This window comes from Rhinoderma darwinii, unplaced genomic scaffold (assembly GCF_050947455.1).
Source record: "Rhinoderma darwinii isolate aRhiDar2 unplaced genomic scaffold, aRhiDar2.hap1 Scaffold_732, whole genome shotgun sequence".
Classification (NCBI taxonomy): Eukaryota; Metazoa; Chordata; class Amphibia; order Anura; family Rhinodermatidae; genus Rhinoderma; species Rhinoderma darwinii.
This window is the reverse complement of record NW_027464294.1, coordinates 116,672-141,960: the sequence shown is the minus strand read 5'-3', so window position 1 is coordinate 141,960 and position 25,289 is coordinate 116,672. Positions and strand designations below refer to the sequence as shown.

The 25,289-nt window shown below is 45.1% G+C and overlaps 1 protein-coding gene across 1 annotated transcript in view; it reads right to left on the bottom strand.

Annotated features, from left to right (window-relative positions):
* Window positions 1-25,289, bottom strand: part of LOC142729710 (uncharacterized) — a 60,427-nt gene that overhangs the window by 29,406 nt on the left and 5,732 nt on the right. The window contains exon 2 of the mRNA XM_075849296.1: window positions 8,765-9,221. Coding sequence (XP_075705411.1) covers window positions 8,765-9,176 — 412 coding nt within the window. The 5' untranslated portion in view covers window positions 9,177-9,221. The remainder of the gene's footprint in view (window positions 1-8,764; window positions 9,222-25,289) is intronic.

Below are 25,289 nucleotides of genomic sequence, written 5' to 3'. Positions count from 1 at the left end.
GTGACGTCATCATTCCCAGCCAGCTTCTTTCACTGCAGACACAGCGTGACGTCACCCACAGGTCCTTCAACCTTGGCGTCGGAAGAGAGAAGACACATCAGCTCCAGGCGTCAGCGGGTACAGGGCAGGGTATGTGCAGGTAAGCATAGCAAACTCCCTAGAGACGAGCATATTAACCTTTTGGACGCCTGGAGCCGATGTATCTTCTTTGTCCGACGACAAGGTTGAAGGACCTGTGGGTGACGTCACGCTGTATTTCTGCAGTGAAAGAAGCTGGGTGGGAGCGATGAGTGCTTGATGCTGATTTGTCAGCGTCATACACTTCTATTCACAACGCCCAGTTGGTAAAAACACAATACACGCCCAGTTGGAAATACGAGAAAACACGCCCAGTTGTCCATTGAAAAGCTCATTTGCATAAATATAAAATTGCTCATAACTTGGGCAAAAATGATCGTTTTTCAAAAAAAAAACAACACTTTGCTGTTCTCTACATTGCAGCGCCGATCACATGCAATAGGAGAGAGGGGTTTGATAATCTGGTGACAGAGCCGCTTTAAGTTGTTTTTTTTCCATTTTTGTTTACCGCCACTAGGGGACTTGGTCATGCGATTAGGGTTGCACGATGCATTGAAATAGAGATTACTTCGATGCCGTGCACCCTTAAAAACGGTTCGACACCATTAAGGGCCTGTTCACATCAGCGTTGCCCTTCCGTTGTGGGTTTCCGTCGGAGGTTTCCGTCAGGTTAACCCCTCAACGGAAAGGCAAATGGAAACCTTAGCTTCCGTTTCCCTCACCATTGATCTCAATGGTGACGGAAACGTTGTTAATGGTTTCCGTTGGTCACCGTTGTTACAGGGTTCCGTTGTTTTGAGCGCAGTCGACTGAACCCCTCAACGGAAGGGCAATGCAGATGTGAACAGGCCCTAATCCATGTATTTCGATACTGATCTCTGCTGCTATTCTCCGTGAATACTGCGATCAATGCTGAACACCACCGCACCATTCAAGGGGAAGATGAGAAGGGGGAATCCCTGTGACGCCATCGAGGGACATACCATATATGGGCAGACAGCTCCGGATCCATTGAAGGACCCCAGGGTGGTCTGCCCATATTTCCTGTAGTTAGGGAATACTTAGGGCACCACTGCCTGTGTACTATCAGTATATAGATACATGCCAGTACATTAAAGCATGAAAATAAAAAAGTAAAAAAACAAAAAATAACGTTAACCCCTTAATGATCACCAATACATGTTTTCACGGTGGCCCCGTCTAAGCCTTGCATGGGTGTCTCGTGCAGACTGGGGCCACGGCTCGGCTGTCTAAGGACCGTAAGGACACAAAGAATAAAGTTAATATGTAATTTAAGCCGCGAGGTGAACACCGTAAAAATAAAAAATAAACGAAAAAAAACCATGGCGAAATTGCTATTTTTTTTTCCATTGCCCCCCAAAAAGTCATAATAAAAGTTAATCAATAAGTCCCATCTACCCCCAAAACAGCACCAATCAAAACTATGTCTCGTCCCGCAAAAAACAAGCCCAAAAAATCACTACATTGACGGAAAAATAAAAAAAATGACGACTCTTGGAAAGCGACGACGCAAAAACTAATTATTTTAGTTCAAAAGTGTTTTTATTGGGCAAAAGTCGTAAAACATAAAAACCTCTACATATGTGGTATCGCCGTAATCGTACCGACCCATAGAATAAAGGGAACGTGTTATTTACACCGCACAGTGAACTGCGTCAATTTAAAAACGCATAGAGCAATGGTGGAATTTCCGTTTTTTTTTTGCTATTTCCCCCCAAAAAGAGTTAATCAAAAAATGATACATACCCCAAAATGGGTACAACTAATCCCGCCAAAAACAAGTCCTCATACGGCTATGTGGACAGAAAAATAAAAAAGTTCTAACTCTTTGAATGCGACAATAGAAAAACGAAAAAAAAAAATTGCTTGGTCATTAGGGCCTAAAATTGGCCGGTCACTAAGGGGTTAAATAAAAAAAGTATTAATTATTTTTTTTTTCAATATCAGTGGGGGCGGTCAGTAGGGGCGGTCAGTCGGGGAGGTCAGTCGGGGCGGTCAGTAGGGGAGGTCAGTAGGGGAGGTCAGTAGGGGCGGTCAGTAGGGGCGGTCAGTCGGGGAGGTCAGTCGGGGAGGTCAGTCGGGGAGGTCAGTAGGGGAGGTCAGTAGGGGCGGTCAGTAGGGGAGGTCAGTAGGGGAGGGGGATTAATTCGCCCTTGAGTCCTGTGACGATTCAGTTTTTAAACAGAATAGTTGAATCGATTTAATAATCTCACCATCGGGCTGAGCTACAGGAGGGAGCGCCGCCGCATCGCCACCAGTGACTAAAATGGAGTCGATCGTTCACCACGGTTGCTCCCCTGCGCTGACGCTGGCTGCCATCCCATCCATTCAGTGAGGAGGGAGGAGACACAGGACAACGCTGTCTCCTCCCACCTCCTCCTGCGGCTGCTCGACGTAAGTCTCCGCAGTACTGGCACGGCATGCCAGTACTGCTTCTTTTAGTCTAGTATTGGCTGGCAGCTTATGAAGTCGTATGCTGCCAGCCAATGGGGGGAGGTCATTCAGAAAAGGGATGGGGGGGGGGGGGGGGGAGAGAATGTAAACGGAGATTGGTGCTGAAGCCCCTGACATCAATGTCCATATAGGGATAGTGTTGTCTGGAGCAGAGCAGTGTCCCGGAGTGCTAGTAGCATTCTGCCCAGGACTTTGGCTCTGGGGTTGCCCCTGACACCACTAGCCATATATGGACAGTGATGTCAGGGGCTTCCCCAGAGCCGGAGTAGAGACTTTACTAGCGCTCTGCCCAGGACTTCAGCTCTGCTCCGGACATCACCATATATGGACAGTGACGTCAGGGGCTTCTCCTGAAGCGGAATCCCCGGCCAGAGCATCGGCAATGCTCTGGTTGAGGAGGGGGGGCCCGTGTGGCACTACCTGGGAGGGGGGGCCGTGTGGCACTAATAATAAATACTAATAAATACATACGTGTACCAGATGCCTATTACAAACGGGCAAAGAAATACCATTGTTCATGGGAGTTCTTCCGTAAACCATCTCTTGGTATTTTTTTCAGTTTATTTAATATTAATAAGAAAATCAATATTCAAATAGAAAATCGCTCATAAAGGTTGAAAAAAAATCTCGATTTTATTTTTGGGCAAAATGGCCCGGCCCTACCTGCCAGTGAAAAATGAATAGGCATACACCGATGGCAGACCTACCGGATACCATGGAAGCCCATTGGTAACCGGCGATCGAATCGCGGGGCGTCGATGCGGTAACAGATCGAGCCCACTATAACCACTTAGATGATGCGGTCGCTATTGACCTTGGCATCTGAGGGGCTAAACGTTAGCAAAGTGTCAGCTGTAATATACCCGCAGCAAACATTTACAACACTCGGCTGGAAGTAGATAGCACCAAAAATGTACAGCAGATGGCGCTAAGGAGTCGATCTATTTTTATGTGCGATCTTCGGCCCCCTATAGCTCTATAGTATGAAGCTGAAGGCCCCCGTGTTGAAGGGCGGAGATGCTTCTAGGGGAGAATACCTCTGTAATACGCCATTAGAGTGGAGCTCTATAGTATATATTCCGTCTCTATATACCCCGCAGCTTGTACGGAGCGGTGATACACTCTTACACAGCGGCTTGACCTCATTTGTTAATTCCAGCACGGATCTCGGAGGAATGTCTGACGGCTTAAATAACCTCCTTATATATAATCACGGGTGACAGGATATTATAAGACGGATCACGCAGCGGCCGCTCAGAGCCACAGGTATCAGCCCAGTGCAAGGTTTCCCAGGACTCCATTCACACGTGCATTTTCCGGCTTGCAGCAGATCCATAGTCAGCCCTATGGGGGGAAATCAGCAGCAAAACCCAACCAAGGAAAAGCGTCATTATTATTATTATACGTGTCATTACATGGCTTTATCACTAGGGGGCACCAGGTCAAAAAAAAAGTGAAAAACTCAAACATTTTTGGAGATTTTACAATTCAGGTGAAACATTCATGAGCCTTTCCTATGTGTCCATAGAAGGAGACACCTGCCAATACTCCATCTACCCCCCAGCCCCCTCCTCATAAGACGCAGGACCCACACTTTTACTCTACCCTGTTGTACCTCTTCCCGGTCTGGGGTCTGCTCGGAGGATCGCGGTCACTGGGCGTCCTGGTCAAATATCAGACAGTAGAGGGGGGCAAGTGACGCAGCAGGATCATGGGTGGGGTGGAGGGGGATAAGGTTACAACTCCCAAATACAACAGGGAGGGGGGGGTGTTAACTCTTCCCAGCCTGGGTCTGCGGACAATGCTCAGATATATGTATAATTCTATAGATAGAAGAGCGGCCCCTGTGCGGCTGTTCTCATCACTGACGCCCCAGGAACAGCTGCGGGGGGGGGGGGAAATTGTACCAAAATAATCACCATCACCTCCGCTCCATTAGATCTCATATATATATATATATATATATATATAGAAGACAGAAACCTATAGGAGGAAGACAGAAGGACTCTAGTCCCAAGAGCTGACAATTGACAGAAAATTTGGTCCGATATCAAAATAAATAAATAAATGTGCCTCCAATAAGGGAAAGGCCCGCAGGGTCTGATTCATTTCCCCTTTAAGCCCCACGTCTCCTCGTGCTCTTTGTCCCGATACTCGGGGGTCACTAAGAATTTTAGCAATATTTTGTCACCGGTACCGGCCCTTTAAGACGCTTCCAAACATTTGGAAGCGTGTCCTATGACAGACTACTACAAGTCACCGAGAAAATCGCTGAACCAATGGCGGAGCAGCAATATGAAGAGATTTAAAAGGGAACCTCCAGCCAAGATTATAGCTGGAAAAATCTGATTAATAAAGCGGCAGGAGAAGCGGTGATGGGAACGGCTGGTGCGAGCCCGGCCGATCCCCCTGATCTGAAGACCTGCGACAGACCGTGTATCCATAGTGACGACAGCCTTTTCTATGGGGTTGCTATGCATTGCGTCCCTAGCAACCAGCCTGCTGCATGCTGGGTAATTCCACGCCGACTACCTGCCGCATTAATCAGATTCTTGTCAGTTTACTTCCAGTCACGTCCCGCCCACGACACGAGCCGATGTTTACATCCTTCCCCGCCGTCTTATGAGACACGTGCCCCGCAAAACCGGTTCTACCGCCCAGGACGCGTGACACTGTAACAACTATCCTGCTCTGTCACATTGTGAGCGCGACCTCTCGTAAGGGATGTCGCTCTGCACCGGCTCACAAGGTGGCGGCGCGGCGTACCCGGCCGGACAGACGATCGGTTTAACGGTCGCCATATATATTACGTGAAACGCGACGTGCGGAGGGATAAGAAACGTTACGGGACGCTGTTGGGTCCAATCAGGTCACACGAGTCCAAACCGAACAGATAAATGCCCCTCAAACAAGGCACGTCGCCCCCTACAGACCGCACGGAAACCTACCGTAACCTAAACGCGCCAGGACGCGGCGTGTGGGGAGGGAGGGAGGCTCGTTAAAGGGAACCGGAAAGACTGATAACAGATAGTAACAGCTCATAGTGGGCTACACTCAGAAAAAAGTTAGATGGCTGATAACATAGAACAACAGCTTGCGGGGAGCTAAACTTCCATAAAAGGCGATGTGCGGGTCTGACAAGTGATGGGAACGTCTACGTCTCGCCATCTGTGAGTGCTGCGGTATACATGGCGTATATCTCATCTACATGATGGCTGCTAACAGCGGACAATAGCGCGTACCAGGCTGGATTTGGTAGAGTAGGATCAATAACGATCAGCAAACCAGTGCGGGACATAGTGGTCTGCGCAGCCTGAGACTGGAACTCTACCTGTACGTGTTGTATTTGATGACGGCTGATAACAGAGGGCACTAGCACACAGCAAGCGGCACCTATGGAGCATCGAGTCTTTCCTCTGCTGAAATTGCAAGACAAGGCGGGGGAACGGCGACTAAATCCGGAGTTCGGAGGTTTTGTTTACGTCATAAGGAAATAAAGTCACTAAAAAAAACAAAAGCAGTAAAGGGAGGGGGAAAAATGCCGAAAATCTGTAGAAGCCGGAAGAAGAAAACCGCTGCGCCTGCGGGACACGAGAAAAAAACCGGAGCCCGTCAAACGTGAACTGGGTGTGACCGTAAGAAAATGAGGAGGAAATAAAATCTGGGACTAAAGGTCAATGATTGGACGGCGATCGCTCGTATGAAGGATCGACCTGATCACTGCCCTGTGTGAACCGGGAAACAATCAGCAGGTGAACGAGCAAACACTTACTGATCGGGTGATCGCATCTTTTACGGTCGCTAGTCAGCGGCGCATCTCCCCGTGTGGACGACATTACGCCAACTGTATGCGGACGAACGATCCTATTAACCCGTCTCCATACAGTCCCATCGTCGCGCCGTCTGAACGAGCGCCGATCGACGGGCTGGATCAGTGGCGGAGCTGCAAACGCTCGTCGGCTCCATGAGACGTCCCCGTTAAGAAATTGGCGCTTCCCTGTATGGATATCAGACACGTGACCCCGGATCCACATGAGAACGGGACAATGGGTCACAGCAGGATATAGTAGGTGACAGCTGATAACAGAGAACAACAACTTATAACCGGTTGTACGGGTCACTGTGTGAGAGATGCCGTGATGGCTGATAACAGAGGATTGCAGCTCTTAGTAGGATGTACAATCCATCACACACATTCAGTTGTGTCCCAACGCCGGCATCCAGTGAAGGGTTAAAATCCACAGCGACAACTGGACAACGTTTCCGCCCAGCGCCGGACGGATTCCTCACATCCACTCCCAGACGCGTGGTCGGGTGGCGCTCGCCCCAACAGCTGCAGCCTCGGCCGAGCCAGGAGAGAGGAGAACACCCATCATCTCCGCTGCGTGGAAGATTACTCCTACTGCAGTCTACTCTACATGGGCACCACAGGGGTACTACTAACTCCAGATACATCCACACAACCACATAGAGAGAAGAGGCTACCACCGGTGACCTCAGCACCAACATGACACCACAACTAACTCCAGATACATCCATACAACCACAGAGAGAGAAGAGGCTACCACCGGTGACCTCAGTGCCAACATGGGACCACAGGGGTACAACTAACTCCAGATACATCCACACAACCACAGAGAGAAGAGGCCGGGACCGGTGACCTCAGCGCCAACATGACACCACAACTAACTCCAGATACATCTATACAACCACAGAGATAAGAAGACGGGACCGGTGTCCTCAGCGCCAACATGGCACCACAACTAACTCCAGATACATCTATACAACCACATAGAGAGAAGAGGCTACAATCGGTGACCTCAGCGCCAACATGGCACCACAACTAACTCCAGATACATCTATACAACCACATAGAGAGAAGAGGCTACCACCGGTGACCTCAGCGCCAACATGACACCACAACTAACTCCAGATACATCCATACAACCACATAGAGAGAAGAGGCCGGGACTGGTGACCTCAGCGCCAACATGACACCACAAGTAACTCCAGATACATCTATACAACCACAGAGATAAGAAGCCGGGACCAGTGACCTCAGCGCCAACATGGCACCACAACTAACTCCAGATACATCTATACAACCACATAGAGAGAAGAGGCTACCATCGGTGACCTCAGCGCCAACATGGCACCCCAACTAACTCCAGATACATCTATACAGCCACAGAGAGAGAAGAGGCCGGGACCGGTGACCTCAGCGCCAACATGGCACCCCAACTAACTCCAGATACATCCATACAACCACAGAGATAAGAAGCCGGGACCAGTGACCTCAGCGCCAACATGGCACCACAACTAACTCCAGATACATCTATACAACCACATAGAGAGAAGAGGCTACCACCGGTGACCTCAGCGCCAACATGGGACCACAGGGGTACAACTAACTCCAGATACATCCACACAACCACAGAGAGAAGAGGCCGGGACCGGTGACCTCAGCGCCAACATGACAACACAAGTAACTCCAGATACATCTATACAACCACAGAGATTAGAAGCCGGGACCAGTGACCTCAGCACCAACATGACACCACAACTAACTCCAGATACATCTATACAACCACATAGAGAGAAGAGGCTACCACCGGTGACCTCAGCGCCAACATGACACCACAACTAACTCCAGATACATCTATACAACCACATAGAGAGAAGAGGCTACCACCGGTGACCTCAGCGCCAACATGGGACCACAGGGGTACAACTAACTCCAGATACATCCACACAACCACAGAGAGAAGAGGCCGGGACCGGTGACCTCAGCGCCAACATGACACCACAAGTAACTCCAGATACATCTATACAACCACAGAGATAAGAAGCCGGGACCAGTGACCTCAGCGCCAACATGGCACCACAACTAACTCCAGATACATCTATACAGCCACAGAGAGAGAAGAGGCCAGGACCGGTGACCTCAGCGCCAACATGGCACCCCAACTAACTCCAGATACATCCATACAACCACAGAGATAAGAAGCCGGGACCAGTGACCTCAGCGCCAACATGACAACACAAGTATTCTGCCCTCCATGGAGGAAAATAAGACAATGAGTCGGGTTCTCAGGAGCTCGGGCCCCGCTGCCGTTTGGCGGGATGGATCGCCAGGACCATAACAGCATACCGGACGCTGGCGTATATTCATGGTTACTATCAGTACATGTACTCAGCAGGAGATACTCACGGGGGGGACAGTTCTGGTCCTCGTCCTTCTCAACCGTTGACTTGACGTCAATGATCGGCGGCTCCTCCTTGTTTCCCGGTGTCACCTTTTCCTCCTTTGTCAGTAGAGCTGGCGGTTTTGGAGGTAATCTTGGCTGAGGGTCATCGCTGCTGCTGCCACCTCCAGGATCCTTCTGGAACAGGCCGGCGATCTTCTTCACACATACCCCGGATGAGGTTGGCTCGGCAGTAGGTTCTGGGTGTACGTGCTCGGCAACTGGTGGCACGGGGACAGGCTGGGGGCACGGTGCCAGTTTCTGAGGAGGTTTAGGAGGCAGGTGAGGTGGAGGCCGATTTGGGGGTCTGGCTTTTATAATACGAACAGGCTTCTGGGAAAGGGGAATAGGAGGTGGTAAAGTATCGGTAGCCGACATGGCGACAGCGTGGTCATATGACGTGATAGGGCATCATGGAGGAATCTGAAAGAAAGGAGGAAAAGATTATAAACTACAGTCAGAATATATCAACTCCAGACAGAATATAAACTACAGTCAGAATATAACAACTCCAGACAATATAGAGAAGATTATCAACTACAGTCAGAATATAACAACTCCAGACAATATAGAGAAGATTATAAACTACAGTCAGAATATAACAACTCCAGACAATAAGATTATAAACTACAGTCAGAATATAACAACATGAAGATTATAAACTACAGTCAGAATATAACATGGAGATTATAAACTACAGTCAGAATATAAACTACAGTCAGAATATAACAACTCCAGACAATATAGAGAAGATTATCAACTACAGTCAGAATATAACAACTCCAGACAACATGGAGATTATAAACTACAGTCAGAATATAACAACTCCAGACAACATGGAGATTATAAACTACAGTCAGAATATAACAACTCCAGACAATATAGAGAAGATTATAAACTACAGTCAGAATATAACAACTCCAGACAATATGAAGATTATAAACTACAGTCAGAATATAACAACATGGAGATTATAAACTACAGTCAGAATATAACAACTCCAGACAACATGAAGATTATAAACTACAGTCAGAATATAACAACATGGAGATTATAAACTACAGTCAGAATATAACAGCTCCAGACAATATAGAGAAGATTATAAACTACAGTCAGAATATAACAAGTCCAGACAATATAGAGAAGATTATAAACTACAGTCAGAATATAACAACTCCAGACAATATAGAGATTATAAACTACAGTCAGAATATAACAACTCCAGACAATATAGAGATTATAAACTACAGTCAGAATATAACAACTCCAGACAACATGGAGATTATAAACTACAGTCAGAATATAACAACTCCAGACAACATGGAGATTATAAACTACAGTCAGAATATATCAACTCCAGACAATATAGAGAAGATTATAAACTACAGTCAGAATATAACAACTCCAGACAATAGAGAAGATTATAAACTACAGTCAGAATATAACAACTCCAGACAACATGGAGATTATAAACTGCAGTCAGAATAGAACAACTCCAGACAATATAGAGAAGATTATAAACTACAGTCAGAATATAACAACTCCAGACAACATGAAGATTATAAACTACAGTCAGAATATAACAACTCCAGACAATATAGAGTAGATTATAAACTACAGTCAGAATATAACTCCAGACAATATAGAGAAGATTATAAACTACAGTCAGAATATAACAACTCCAGACAATATAGAGTAGATTATAAACTACAGTCAGAATATAACTCCAGACAATATAGAGAAGATTATAAACTACAGTCAGAATATAACAACTCCAGACAATATAGAGTAGATTATAAACTACAGTCAGAATATAACAACTCCAGACAATATAGAGAAGATTATAAACTACAGTCAGAATATAACAACTCCAGACAATATAGAGAAGATTATAAACTACAGTCAGAATATAACAACTCCAGACAATAAGATTATAAACTACAGTCAGAATATAACTCCAGACAATATAGAGAAGATTATAAACTACAGTCAGAATATAACAACTCCAGACAACATGGAGATTATAAACTACAGTCAGAATATAACAACTCCAGACAATATGGAGATTATCAACTACAGTCAGAATATAACAACTCCAGACAACATGGAGATTATCAACTACAGTCAGAATATAACAACTCCAGACAACATGGAGATTATAAACTACAGTCAGAATATAACAACATGGAGATTATAAACTACAGTCAGAATATAACAGCTCCAGACAATATAGAGAAGATTATAAACTACAGTCAGAATATAACAACTCCAGACAATATAGAGAAGATTATAAACTACAGACAATATAAATCTATTAGAAACTTGTATTTTATGTCACATAACTGGCGTTCAGAGAAGTGAGACCAGAAGTTGTGCCTCGGGTGATGTGCGTGACATAAAGATGTAAATATATTGTTGTCACCTCAAGAGATATTCAGATTAGAACAAGTTCTAGGTCACAAAATAATATTCACCATGACAGACGTGATATTCTGAGCCACAAAAGTACCCAGAACTTCTCGTAGTCATTATCCATACATTATAAACACCGAGCCCCTCCCCCGGCAGACAGAACAGGGTGTAGACGGGGGTCACGGTATTTCGGGATGAGACCAGGATGTTGCGGTGACTTATTTCCTGAATCGCGGAGGTGCCGAGCTTCATCCTGATAATATTTATAAGAGCGTCTAATAACAATGTAGGAATATGCGCAGCGTCCTGCCGGCCGTAATATACAAGGAGAGGAACCGTATATCACTGCCCGACGTCTAATATACAGAGAGAGGAGACAGTATACAGAGAGGAGAGCAGAGCCCGACATCAAATATACAGAGAGAGGAGACAGTATACAGAGAGGAGAGAGCAGAGCCCGACATCTAATATACAGAGAGAGGAGACAGTATACAGAGAGGAGAGAGCCGAGCCCGACATCTAATATACAGAGAGAGGAGACAGTATACAGAGAGGAGAGAGCAGAGCCCGACATCTAATATACAGAGAGAGGAGACAGTATACAGAGAGGAGAGCTCAGAGCCCGACATCTAATATACAGAGAGAGGAGACAGTATACAGAGAGGAGAGCAGAGCCCGACATCAAATATACAGAGAGAGGAGACAGTATACAGAGAGGAGAGAGCAGAGCCCGACATCTAATATACAGAGAGAGGAGACAGTATACAGAGAGGAGAGAGCCGAGCCCGACATCTAATATACAGAGAGAGGAGACAGTATACAGAGAGGAGAGAGCAGAGCCCGACATCTAATATACAGAGAGAGGAGACAGTATACAGAGAGGAGAGCTCAGAGCCCGACATCTAATATACAGAGAGAGGAGACAGTATACAGAGAGGAGAAAGCAGAGCCCAACATCTAATATACAGAGAAAGGAGACAGTATACAGAGAGGAGAGCAGAGCCCGACATCTAATATACAGAGAGAGGAGACAGTATACAGAGGAGAGCGCAGAGCCCGACATCTAATATACAGAGAGAGGAGACAGTATACAGAGAGGAGAGAGCAGAGCCCGACATCTAATATACAGAGAGAGGAGACAGTATACAGAGAGGAGAGAGCAGAGCCCGACATCTAATATACAGAGAGAGGAGACAGTATACAGAAAGGAGAGAGCAGAGCCCGACATCTAATATACAGAGAGAGGAGACAGTATACAGAGAGGAGAAAGCAGAGCCCAACATCTAATATACAGAGAGAGGAGACAGTATACAGAGAGGAGAGAGCAGAGCCCGACATCTAATATACAGAGAGGGGAGACAGTATACAGAGAGGAGAGAGCAGAGCCCGACTTCTAATATACAGAGAGAGGAGACAGTATACAGAGAGGAGAGAGCAGAGCCCGACATCTAATATACAGAGAGAGGAGACAGTATACAGAGAGGATAGAGCAGAGCCCGACATCTAATATACAGAGAGAGGAGACAGTATACAGAGAGGAGAGAGCAGAGCCCGACTTCTAATATACAGAGAGAGGAGACAGTATACAGAGAGGAGAGAGCAGAGCCCGACATCTAATATACAGAGAGGAGACAGTATACAGAGAGGAGAGCGCAGAGCCCGACATCTAATATACAGAGAGAGGAGACAGTATACAGAGAGGAGAGAGCAGAGCCCAACATCTAATATACAGAGAGAGGAGACAGTATACAGAGAGGAGAGAGCAGAGCCCAACATCTAATATACAGAGAGAGGAGACAGTATACAGAGAGGAGAGCGCAGAGCCCGACATCTAATATACAGAGAGAGGAGACAGTATACAGAGAGGAGAGAGCAGAGCCCGACATCAAATATACAGAGAGAGGAGACAGTATACAGAGTGGAGAGAGCCGAGCCCGACATCTAATATACAGAGAGAGGAGACAGTATACAGAGAGGAGAGAGCAGAGCCCGACATCTAATATACAGAGAGAGGAGACAGTATACAGAGAGGAGAGAGCAGAGCCCGACATCTAATATACAGAGAGAGGAGACAGTATACAGAGAGGAGAGAGCAGAGCCCGACATCTAATATACAGAGAGAGGAGACAGTATACAGAGAGGAGAGAGCAGAGCCCGACATCTAATATACAGAGAGAGGAGACAGTATACAGAGAGGAAAGAGCCGAGCCCGACATCTAATATACAGAGAGAGGAGACAGTATACAGAGAGGAGAGCAGAGCCCGACATCTAATATACAGAGAGAGGAGACAGTATACAGAGGAGAGCGCAGAGCCCGACATCTAATATACAGAGAGAGGAGACAGTATACAGAGAGAGGAGAGAGCAGAGCCCGACATCTAATATACAGAGAGAGGAGACAGTATACAGAGGAGAGCGCAGAGCCCGACATCTAATATACAGAGAGGAGACAGTATACAGAGAGGAGAGAGCAGAGCCCGACATCTAATATACAGAGAGAGGAGACAGTATACAGAGAGGAGAGAGCCGAGCCCGACATCTAATATACAGAGAGAGGAGACAGTATACAGAGAGGAGAGAGCCGAGCCCGACATCTAATATACAGAGAGAGGAGACAGTATACAGAGAGGAGAGAGCAGAGCCCGACATCAAATATACAGAGAGAGGAGACAGTATACAGAGAGGAGAGCGCAGAGCCCGACATCTAATATACAGAGAGAGGAGGCAGTATACAGAGAGGAGAAAGCAGAGCCCGACATCTAATATACAGAGAGAGGAGACAGTATACAGAGGAGAGCGCAGAGCCCGACATCTAATATACAGAGAGAGGAGACAGTATACAGAGGGGAGAGAGCAGAGCCCGACATCTAATATACAGAGAGAGGAGACAGTATACGGAGAGGAGAGAGCCGAGCCCGACATCTAATATACAGAGAGAGGAGACAGTATACAGAGAGGAGAGAGCAGAGCCCGACATCTAATATACAGAGAGAGGAGACAGTATACAGAGAGGAGAGAGCAGAGCCCGACATCTAATATACAGAGAGAGGAGACAGTATACAGAGAGGAGAGAGCAGAGCCCGACATCTAATATACAGAGAGAGGAGACAGTATACAGAGAGAAGAGAGCAGAGCCCGACATCTAATATACAGAGAGAGGAGACAGTATACAGAGAGAAGAGAGCAGAGCCCGACATCTAATATACAGAGAGAGGAGACAGTATACAGGGAGGAGAGCGCAGAGCCCGACATCTAATATACAGAGAGAGGAGACAGTATACAGAGGAGAGCGCAGAGCCCGACATCTAATATACAGAGAGAGGAGACAGTATACGGAGAGGAGAGAGCCGAGCCCGACATCTAATATACAGAGAGAGGAGACAGTATACAGAGAGGAGAGAGCAGAGCCCGACATCTAATATACAGAGAGAGGAGACAGTATACAGAGAGGAGAGAGCAGAGCCCGACATCTAATATACAGAGAGAGGAGACAGTATACAGAGAGAAGAGAGCAGAGCCCGACATCTAATATACAGATAGAGGAGACAGGATACAGAGGGGAGAGAGCAGAGCCCGACATCTAATATACAGAGAGAGGAGACAGTATACAGAGAGGAGAAAGCAGAGCCCAACATCTAATATACAGAGAAAGGAGACAGTATACAGAAAGGAGAGCAGAGCCCGACATCTAATATACAGAGAGAGGAGACAGTATACAGAGAGGAGAGCGCAGAGCCCGACATCTAATACACAGAGAGAGGAGACAGTATACAGGGGAGAGCGCAGAGCCCGACATCTAATATACAGAGAGAGGAGACAGTATACAGAGAGGAGAGAGCAGAGCCCGACATCTAATATACAGAGAGAGGACACCGTATACAGGGAGGAGGCATGTAACATACAGACAGTATACGGGGAGGAGGCATGTAACATACAGACAGTATACAGGAAGGAGGCATGTAATATACAGACAGTATACAGGGAGGAGGCATGTAATATACAGACAGTATACAGGGAGGAGGCATGTAATATACAGAGAGGAGAGAGCAGAGCCCGACATCTAATATACAGAGAGAGGAGACTGTATACAGAGAGGAGAGCGCAGAGCCCGACATCTAATATACAGAGAGAGGAGACAGGATACAGAGAGGAGAAAGCAGAGCCCGACATCTAATATACAGAGAGAGGAGACAGTATACAGAGGGGAGAGAGCAGAGCCCGACATCTAATATACAGAGAGAGACAGTATACAGAGAGGAGAAAGCAGAGCCCAACATCTAATATACAGAGAGAGGAGACAGTATACAGAGAGGAGAAAGCAGAGCCCGACATCTAATATACAGAGAGAGGAGAGAGCAGAGCCCGACATCTAATATACAGAGAGAGGAGACAGGATACAGAGGGGAGAGAGCAGAGCCCGACATCTAATATACAGAGAGAGGAGACAGTATACAGAGAGGAGAAAGCAGAGCCCAACATCTAATATACAGAGAAAGGAGACAGTATACAGAGAGGAGAGCAGAGCCCGACATCTAATATACAGAGAGAGGAACCCGTATACAGAGGGGAGAGCGCAGAGCCCGACATCTAATACACAGAGAGAGGAGACAGTATACAGGGGAGAGCGCAGAGCCCGACATCTAATATACAGAGAGAGGAGACAGTATACAGAGAGGAGAGAGCAGAGCCCGACATCTAATATACAGAGAGAGGACACCGTATACAGGGAGGAGGCATGTAACATACAGACAGTATACGGGGAGGAGGCATGTAACATACAGACAGTATACAGGAAGGAGGCATGTAATATACAGACAGTATACAGGGAGTAGGCATGTAATATACAGACAGTATACAGGGAGGAGGCATGTAATATACAGAGAGGAGAGAGCAGAGCCCGACATCTAATATACAGAGAGAGGAGACTGTATACAGAGAGGAGAGCGCAGAGCCCGACATCTAATATACAGAGAGAGTAGACTGTATACAGAGAGGAGAGAGCAGAGCCCGACATCTAATATACAGAGAGAGGAGACAGGATACAGAGGGGAGAGAGCAGAGCCCGACATCTAATATACAGAGAGAGGACACCGTATACAGAGAGGAGAGAGCAGAGCCCGACATCTAATATACAGAGAGAGGAGACAGTATACAGAGGGGAGAGAGCAGAGCCCGACATCTAATATACAGAGAGAGGAGACAGTATACAGAGAGGAGAAAGCAGAGCCCAACATCTAATATACAGAGAGAGGAGACAGTATACAGAGAGGAGAGCAGAGCCCGACATCTAATATACAGAGAGAGGAGACAGTATACAGAGAGGAGAAAGCAGAGCCCAACATCTAATATACAGAGAAAGGAGACAGTATACAGAGGGGAGAGCGCAGAGCCCGACATCTAATATACAGAGAGAGGAACCCGTATACAGAGGGGAGAGCGCAGAGCCCGACATCTAATACACAGAGAGGAGACAGTATACAGGGGAGAGCGCAGAGCCCGACATCTAATATACAGAGAGAGGAGACAGTATACAGAGAGGAGAGCGCAGAGCCCGACATCTAATATACAGAGAGAGGAGACAGTATACAGAGAGGAGAGAGCAGAGCCCGACATCTAATATACAGAGAGAGGAGACAGTATACAGAGGGGAGAGCGCAGAGCCCGACATCTAATATACAGAGAGAGGAGACAGTATACAGAGAGGAGAGAGCAGAGCCCGACATCTAATATACAGAGAGAGGAGACAGTATACAGAGAGGAGAGAGCGCAGAGCCCGACATCTAATATACAGAGAGGAGACAGTATACAGAGAGGAGAGAGCAGAGCCCGACATCTAATATACAGAGAGAGGAGACAGTATACAGAGAGGAGAGAGCAGAGCCCGACATCTAATATACAGAGAGAGGAGACAGTATACAGAGAGGAGAGAGCAGAGCCCGACATCTAATATACAGAGAGAGGACACCGTATACAGAGAGGAGAGAGCAGAGCCCGACATCTAATATACAGAGAGAGGAGACAGTATACAGAGAGGAGAGAGCAGAGCCCGACATCTAATATACAGAGAGAGGAGACAGTATACGGAGAGGAGAGAGCAGAGCCCGACATCTAATATACAGAGAGAGGAGACAGTATACAGAGAGGAGAAAGCAGAGCCCAACATCTAATATACAGAGAGAGGAGACAGTATACAGAGAGGAGAGAGCAGAGCCCGACATCTAATATACAGAGAGAGGAGACAGTATACAGAGAGGAGAGAGCAGAGCCCGACATCTAATATACAGAGAGAGGAGACAGTATACAGAGAGGAGAGCGCAGAGCCCGACATCTAATATACAGAGAGGAGACAGTATACAGGGAGGAGAGAGCAGAGCCCGACATCTAATATACAGAGAGAGGAGACAGTATACAGAGAGGAGAAAGCAGAGCCCGACATCTAATATACAGAGAGAGGAGACAGTATACAGAGAGGAGAGAGCAGAGCCCGACATCTAATATACAGAGAGGGGAGACAGTATACAGAGAGGAGAGAGCAGAGCCCGACATCTAATATACAGAGAGAGGAGACAGTATACAGAGAGGAGAGAGCAGAGCCCGACATCTAATATACAGAGAGAGGAGACAGTATACAGAGAGGAGAGCTCAGAGCCCGACATCTAATATACAGAGAGAGGAGACAGTATACAGAGAGGAGAGCGCAGAGCCCGACATCTAATATACAGAGAGAGGAGACAGTATACAGAGGGGAGAGCGCAGAGCCCGACATCTAATATACAGAAAGAGGAGACAGTATACAGAGAGGAGAGCGCAGAGCCAGACATCTAATATACAGAGAGAGGAGACCGTATACAGAGAGGAGAGAGCAGAGCCCGACATCTAATATACAGAGAGAGGAGACAGTATACAGAGGGGAGAGCAGAGCCCGACATCTAATATACAGAGAGAGGAGACAGTATACAGAGGAGAGCGCAGAGCCCGACATCTAATATACAGAGAGAGGAGACAGTATACAGAGAGGAGAGAGCAGAGCCCGACATCTAATATACAGAGAGAGGAGACAGTATACAGAGAGGAGAGAGCAGAGCCCGACATCTAATATACAGAGAGAGGAGACAGTATACAGAGGGGAGAGCAGAGCCCGACATCTAATATACAGAGAGAGGAGACAGTATACAGAGGAGAGCGCAGAGCCCGACATCTAATATACAGAGAGAGGAGACAGTATACAGAGAGGAGAGAGCAGAGCCCGACATCTAATATACAGAGAGAGGAGACAGTATACAGAGAGGAGAGAGCAGAGCCCGACATCTAATATACAGAGAGAGGAGAGAGCAGAGCCCGACATCTAATATACAGAGAGAGGAGACAGTATACAGAGAGGAGAGAGCCGAGCCCGACATCTAATATACAGAGAGAGGAGACAGTATACAGGGGAGAGCGCAGAGCCCGACATCTAATATACAGAGAGAGGAGACAGTATACAGAGAGGAGAGAGCAGAGCCCGACATCTAATATACAGAGAGGAGACAGTATACAGAGAGGAGAGAGCAGAGCCTGACATCTAATACACAGAGAGAGGAGACAGTATACAGAGAGGAGAGAGCAGAGCCCGACATCTAATATACAGAGAGAGGAGACAGTATACAGAGAGGAGAGAGCAGAGCCCGACATCTAATATACAGAGAGAGGAGACAGTATACAGAGAGGAGAGAGCCGAGCCCGACATCTAATATACAGAGAGAGGAGACAGTATACAGAGAGGAGAGAGCAGAGCCCGACATCTAATATACAGAGAGAGGAGACAGTATACAGAGAGGAGAGAGCCGAGCCCGACATCTAATATACAGAGAGAGGAGACAGTATACAGAGAGGAGAGAGCCGAGCCCGACATCTAATATACAGAGAGAGGAGACAGTATACAGAGAGGAGAGAGCAGAGCCCGACATCTAATATACAGAGAGAGGAGACAGTATACAGAGAGGAGAGAGCAGAGCCCGACATCTAATATACAGAGAGAGGAGACAGTATACAGAGAGGAGAGAGCAGAGCCCGACATCTAATATACAGAGAGAGGAGACCGTATACGGAGAGGAGAGAGCAGAGCCCGACATCTAATATACAGAGAGAGGAGACAGTATACGGAGAGGAGAGAGCAGAGCCCGACATCTAATATACAGAGAGAGGACACCGTATACAGGGAGGAGGCATGTAACATACAGACAGTATACGGGGAGGAGGCATGTAATATACAGACAGTATACAGGAAGGAGGCATGTAATATACAGACAGTATACAGGAAGGAGGCATGTAACATACAGACAGTATACAGGAAGGAGGCATGTAATATACAGACAGTATACAGGAAGGAGGCATGTAATATACAGACAGTATACAGGAAGGAGGCATGTAATATACAGACAGTATACAGGGAGGAGGCATGTAATATACAGACAGTATACAGGGAGGAGGCATGTAATATACAGACAGTATACAGGGAGGAGGCATGTAATATACAGACAGTATACAGGGAGGAGGCATGTAATATACAGACAGTATACAGGGAGGAGGCATGTAATATACAGACAGTATACAGGGAGGAGGCATGTAATATACAGACAGTATACAGGGAGGAGGCATGTAATATACAGACAGTATACAGGGAGGAGGCATGTAATATCGGGGTATGTGAGGTCTCCCTCCGGTCTCTGAAGTGCAGACAGGAAAGGCGTCATCTCTTCCTGACTTTGTGAAGGAAATTCTCCACATCAACCAGGAGGAACACAAGGAGGCCCAAGTGCTGAAATACACCGTGATGTCACCGGTCCTGTACCTCGTTATAAGGTGATGTCACCGGGTCCTGTACCTCACTAGAAGGTGATGTCACCGGACCTGTACCTCATTATAAGGTTATATCACAGTGATGTCACCGGGTCCTGTATCTCATTATAAGGTTATTATATCACAGTGATGTCACCGGGTCCTGTATCTCATTATAAGGTTATATCACAGTGATGTCACCGGACCTGTACCTCAGTATAAGGTTATTATATCACAGTGATGTCACCGGACCTGTACCTCAGTATAAGGTTATTATATCACAGTGATGTCACCGGATCCTGTATCTCATTATAAGGTTATTATATCACAGTGATGTCACCGGGTCCTGCATCTCATTATAAGGTTATTATATCACAGTGATGTCATCGGATCCTGCATCTCATTATAAGGTTATTATATCACAGTGATGTCACCGGGTCCTGCATCTCATTATAAGGTTATTATATCACAGTGATGTCACCGGGTCCTGCATCTCATTATAAGGTTATTATATCACAGTGATGTCATCGGATCCTGCATCTCATTATAAGGTTATTATATCACAGTGATGTCACCGGGTCCTGCATCTCATTATAAGGTTATTATATCACAGTGATGTCACCGGGTCCTGTATCTCATTATAAGGTTATTATATCACAGTGATGTCATCCGCTCCTGTATCTCATTATAAGGTTATCACAGTGATGTCACCGGATCCTGTATCTCATTATAAGGTTATTATATCACAGTGATGTCACCGGGTCCTGCATCTCATTATAAGGTTATTATATCACAGTGATGTCATCGGATCCTGTATCTCATTATAAGGTTATTATATCACAGTGATGTCACCGGGTCCTGCATCTCATTATAAGGTTATTATATCACAGTGATGTTACCGGGTCCTGTATCTCATTATAAGGTTATTATATCACAGTGATGTAACCGGATCCTGTATCTCATTATAAGGTTATTATATCACAGTGATGTCACCTGCTCCTGTATCTCATTATAAGGTTATTATATCACAGTGATGTCATCTGCTCCTGTATCTCATTATAAGGTTATTATATCACAGTGATGTCACCGGATCATGTATCTCATTATAAGATTATATCACAGTGATGTCACCGGATCCTGTATCTCATTATAAGGTTATTATATCACAGTGATGTCACCCGCTCCTGTATCTCATTATAAGGTTATTATATCACAGTGATGTCACCCGCTCCTGTATCTCATTATAAGGTTATTATATCACAGTGATGTCACCCGCTCCTGTATCTCATTATAAGGTTATTATATCACAGTGATGTCACCGGGTCCTGTATCTCATTATAAGGTTATTATATCACAGTGATGTCACCGGGTCCTGTATCTCGTTATAAGGTTATTATATCACAGTGATGTCACCCGCTCCTGTATCTCATTATAAGGTTATTATATCACAGTGATGTCACCCGCTCCTGTATCTCATTATAAGGTTATTATATCACAGTGATGTCATCCGCTCCTGTATCTCATTATAAGGTTATTATATCACAGTGATGTCGCCCGCTCCTGCATCTCATTATAAGGTTATTATATCACAGTGATGTCACCGGCTCCTGTATCTCATTATAAGGTTATTATATCACAGTGATGTCACCGGATCCTGCATCTCATTATAAGGTTATTATATCACAGTGATGTCACCGGATCCTGCATCTCATTATAAGGTTATTATATCACAGTGATGTCACCCGCTCCTGTATCTCATTATAAGGTTATTATATCACAGTGATGTCATCCGCTCCTGTATCTCATTATAAGGTTATTATATCACAGTGATGTCACCGGCTCCTGTATCTCATTATAAGGTTATTATATCACAGTGATGTCACCGGATCCTGCATCTCATTATAAGGTTATTATATCACAGTGATGTCACCGGATCCTGTATCTCATAAGGTTATATCACAGTGATGTCACCCGCTCCTGTATCTCATTATAAGGTTATTATATCACAGTGATGTCACCGGCTCCTGTATCTCATTATAAGGTTATTATATCACAGTGATGTCACCGGCTCATGTATCTCATTATAAGGTTATTATATCACAGTGATGTCACCGGCTCCTGTATCTCATTATAAGGTTATTATATCACAGTGATGTCACCGGCTCCTGTATCTCATTATAAGGTTATTATATCACAGTGATGTCACACACTCCTGTATCTCAATATAAGGTTATTATATCACAGTGATGTCACCGGATCCTGCATCTCATTATAAGGTTATTATATCACAGTGATGTCACCCGCTCCTGTATCTCATTATAAGGTTATTATATCACAGTGATGTCACCGGGTCCTGTATCTCATTATAAGGTTATTATATCACTGTGATGTCACCGGATCCTGTATCTCATTATAAGGTTATTATATCACAGTGATGTCACCCACTCCTGTATCTCATTATAAGGTTATTATATCACAGTGATGTCACCGGATCCTGTATCTCATTATAAGGTTATTATATCACAGTGATGTCACCGGCTCCTGTATCTCATTATAAGGTTATTATATCACAGTGATGTCACCGGCTCCTGTATCTCATTATAAGGTTATTATATCACAGTGATGTCACCGGATCCTGTATCTCATTATAAGGTTATTATATCACAGTGATGTCACCCGCTCCTGTATCTCATTATAAGGTTATATCACAGTGATGTCACCCGCTCCTGTATCTCATTATAAGGTTATTATATCACAGTGATGTCACCCACTCCTGTATCTCATTATAAGGTTATTATATCACAGTGATGTCACCGGGTCCTGTATCTCATTATAAGGTTATATCACAGTGATGTCACCGGGTCCTGTATCTCATTATAAGGTTATTATATCACAGTGATGTCACCGGGTCCTGCATCTCATTATAAGGTTATTATATCACAGTGATGTCACCGGGTCCTGTATCTCATTATAAGGTTATTATAACACAGTGATGTCACCCGCTCCTGTATCTCATTATAAGGTTATTATATCACAGTGATGTCACCGGATCCTGTATCTCATTATAAGGTTATATCACAGTGATGTCACCCGCTCCTGTATCTCATTATAAGGTTATTATATCACAGTGATGTCACCGGGTCCTGTATCTCATTATAAGGTTATTATATCTCAGTGATGTCACCGGGTCCTGTATCTCATTATAAGGTAATTATATCACAGTGATGTCACCGGGTCCTGTATCTCATTATAAGGTTATTATATCACAGTGATGTCACCGGCTCCTGTATCTCATTATAAGGTTATTATATCACAGTGATGTCACCGGATCCTGTATCTCATTATAAGGTTATTATATCACAGTGATGTCACCCGCTCCTGTATCTCATTATAAGGTTATATCACAGTGATGTCACCCGCTCCTGTATCTCATTATAAGGTTATTATATCACAGTGATGTCACCCACTCCTGTATCTCATTATAAGGTTATTATATCACAGTGATGTCACCGGGTCCTGTATCTCATTATAAGGTTATATCACAGTGATGTCACCGGGTCCTGTATCTCATTATAAGGTTATTATATCACAGTGATGTCACCGGGTCCTGCATCTCATTATAAGGTTATTATATCACAGTGATGTCACCGGGTCCTGTATCTCATTATAAGGTTATTATAACACAGTGATGTCACCCGCTCCTGTATCTCATTATAAGGTTATTATATCACAGTGATGTCACCGGATCCTGTATCTCATTATAAGGTTATATCACAGTGATGTCACCCGCTCCTGTATCTCATTATAAGGTTATTATATCACAGTGATGTCACCGGGTCCTGTATCTCATTATAAGGTTATTATATCTCAGTGATGTCACCGGGTCCTGTATCTCATTATAAGGTAATTATATCACAGTGATGTCACCGGGTCCTGTATCTCATTATAAGGTTATTATATCTCAGTGATGTCACCGGGTCCTGTATCTCATTATAAGGTTATTATATCACAATGATGTCACCGGATCCTGTATCTCATTATAAGGTTATATCACAGTGATGTCACCCGCTCCTGTATCTCATTATAAGGTTATTATATCACAGTGATGTCACCGGGTCCTGTATCTCATTATAAGGTTATTATATCACAGTGATGTCACCGGGTCCTGTATCTCATTATAAGGTTATTATATCTCAGTGATGTCACCGGCTCCTGTATCACATTATAAGGTTATTATATCACAGTGATGTCACCGGGTCCTGTATCACATTATAAGGTTATTATATCACAGTGATGTCACCGGATCCTGTATCTCATTATAAGGTTATTATATCACAGTGATGTCCCCGGCTCCTGTATCTCATTATAAGGTTATATCACAGTGATGTCACCCGCTCCTGTATCTCATTATAAGGTTATTATATCACTGTGATGTCACCGGGTCCTGTATCTCATTATAAGGTTATTATATCACAGTGATGTCACCGGGTCCTGTATCTCATTATAAGGTTATTATATCACTGTGATGTCACCCGCTCCTGTATCTCATTATAAGGTTATTATATCACAGTGATGTCCCCGGCACCTGTATCTCATTATAAGGTTATTATATCACAGTGATGTCACCGGGTCCTGTATCTCATTATAAGGTTATTATATCACAGTGATGTAACCCGCTCCTGTATCTCATTATAAGGTTATTATATCACAGTGATGTCATCCGCTCCTGTATCTCATTATAAGGTTATTATATCACAGTGATGTCACCGGGTCCTGTACCTCATTATAAGGTTATTATATCACAGTGATGTCACCGGCTCCTGTATCTCATTATAAGGTTATTATGTCACAGTGATGTCACCGGCTCCTGTATCTCATTATAAGGTTATTATATCACAGTGATGTCACCCGCTCCTGTATCTCATTATAAGGTTATTATATCACAGTGATGTCACCGGGTCCTGTATCTCATTATAAGGTTATTATATCACAGTGATGTCACCGGATCCTGTATCTCATTATAAGGTTATTATATCACAGTGATGTCACCCGCTCCTGTATCTCATTATAAGGTTATTATATCACAGTGATGTCCCCGGCTCCTGTATCTCATTATAAGGTTATTATATCACAGTGATGTCACCCGCTCCTGTATCTCATTATAAGGTTATTATATCACAGTGATGTCACCCGCTCCTGTATCTCATTATAAGGTTATTATATCACAGTGATGTCACCCGCTCCTGTATCTCATTATAAGG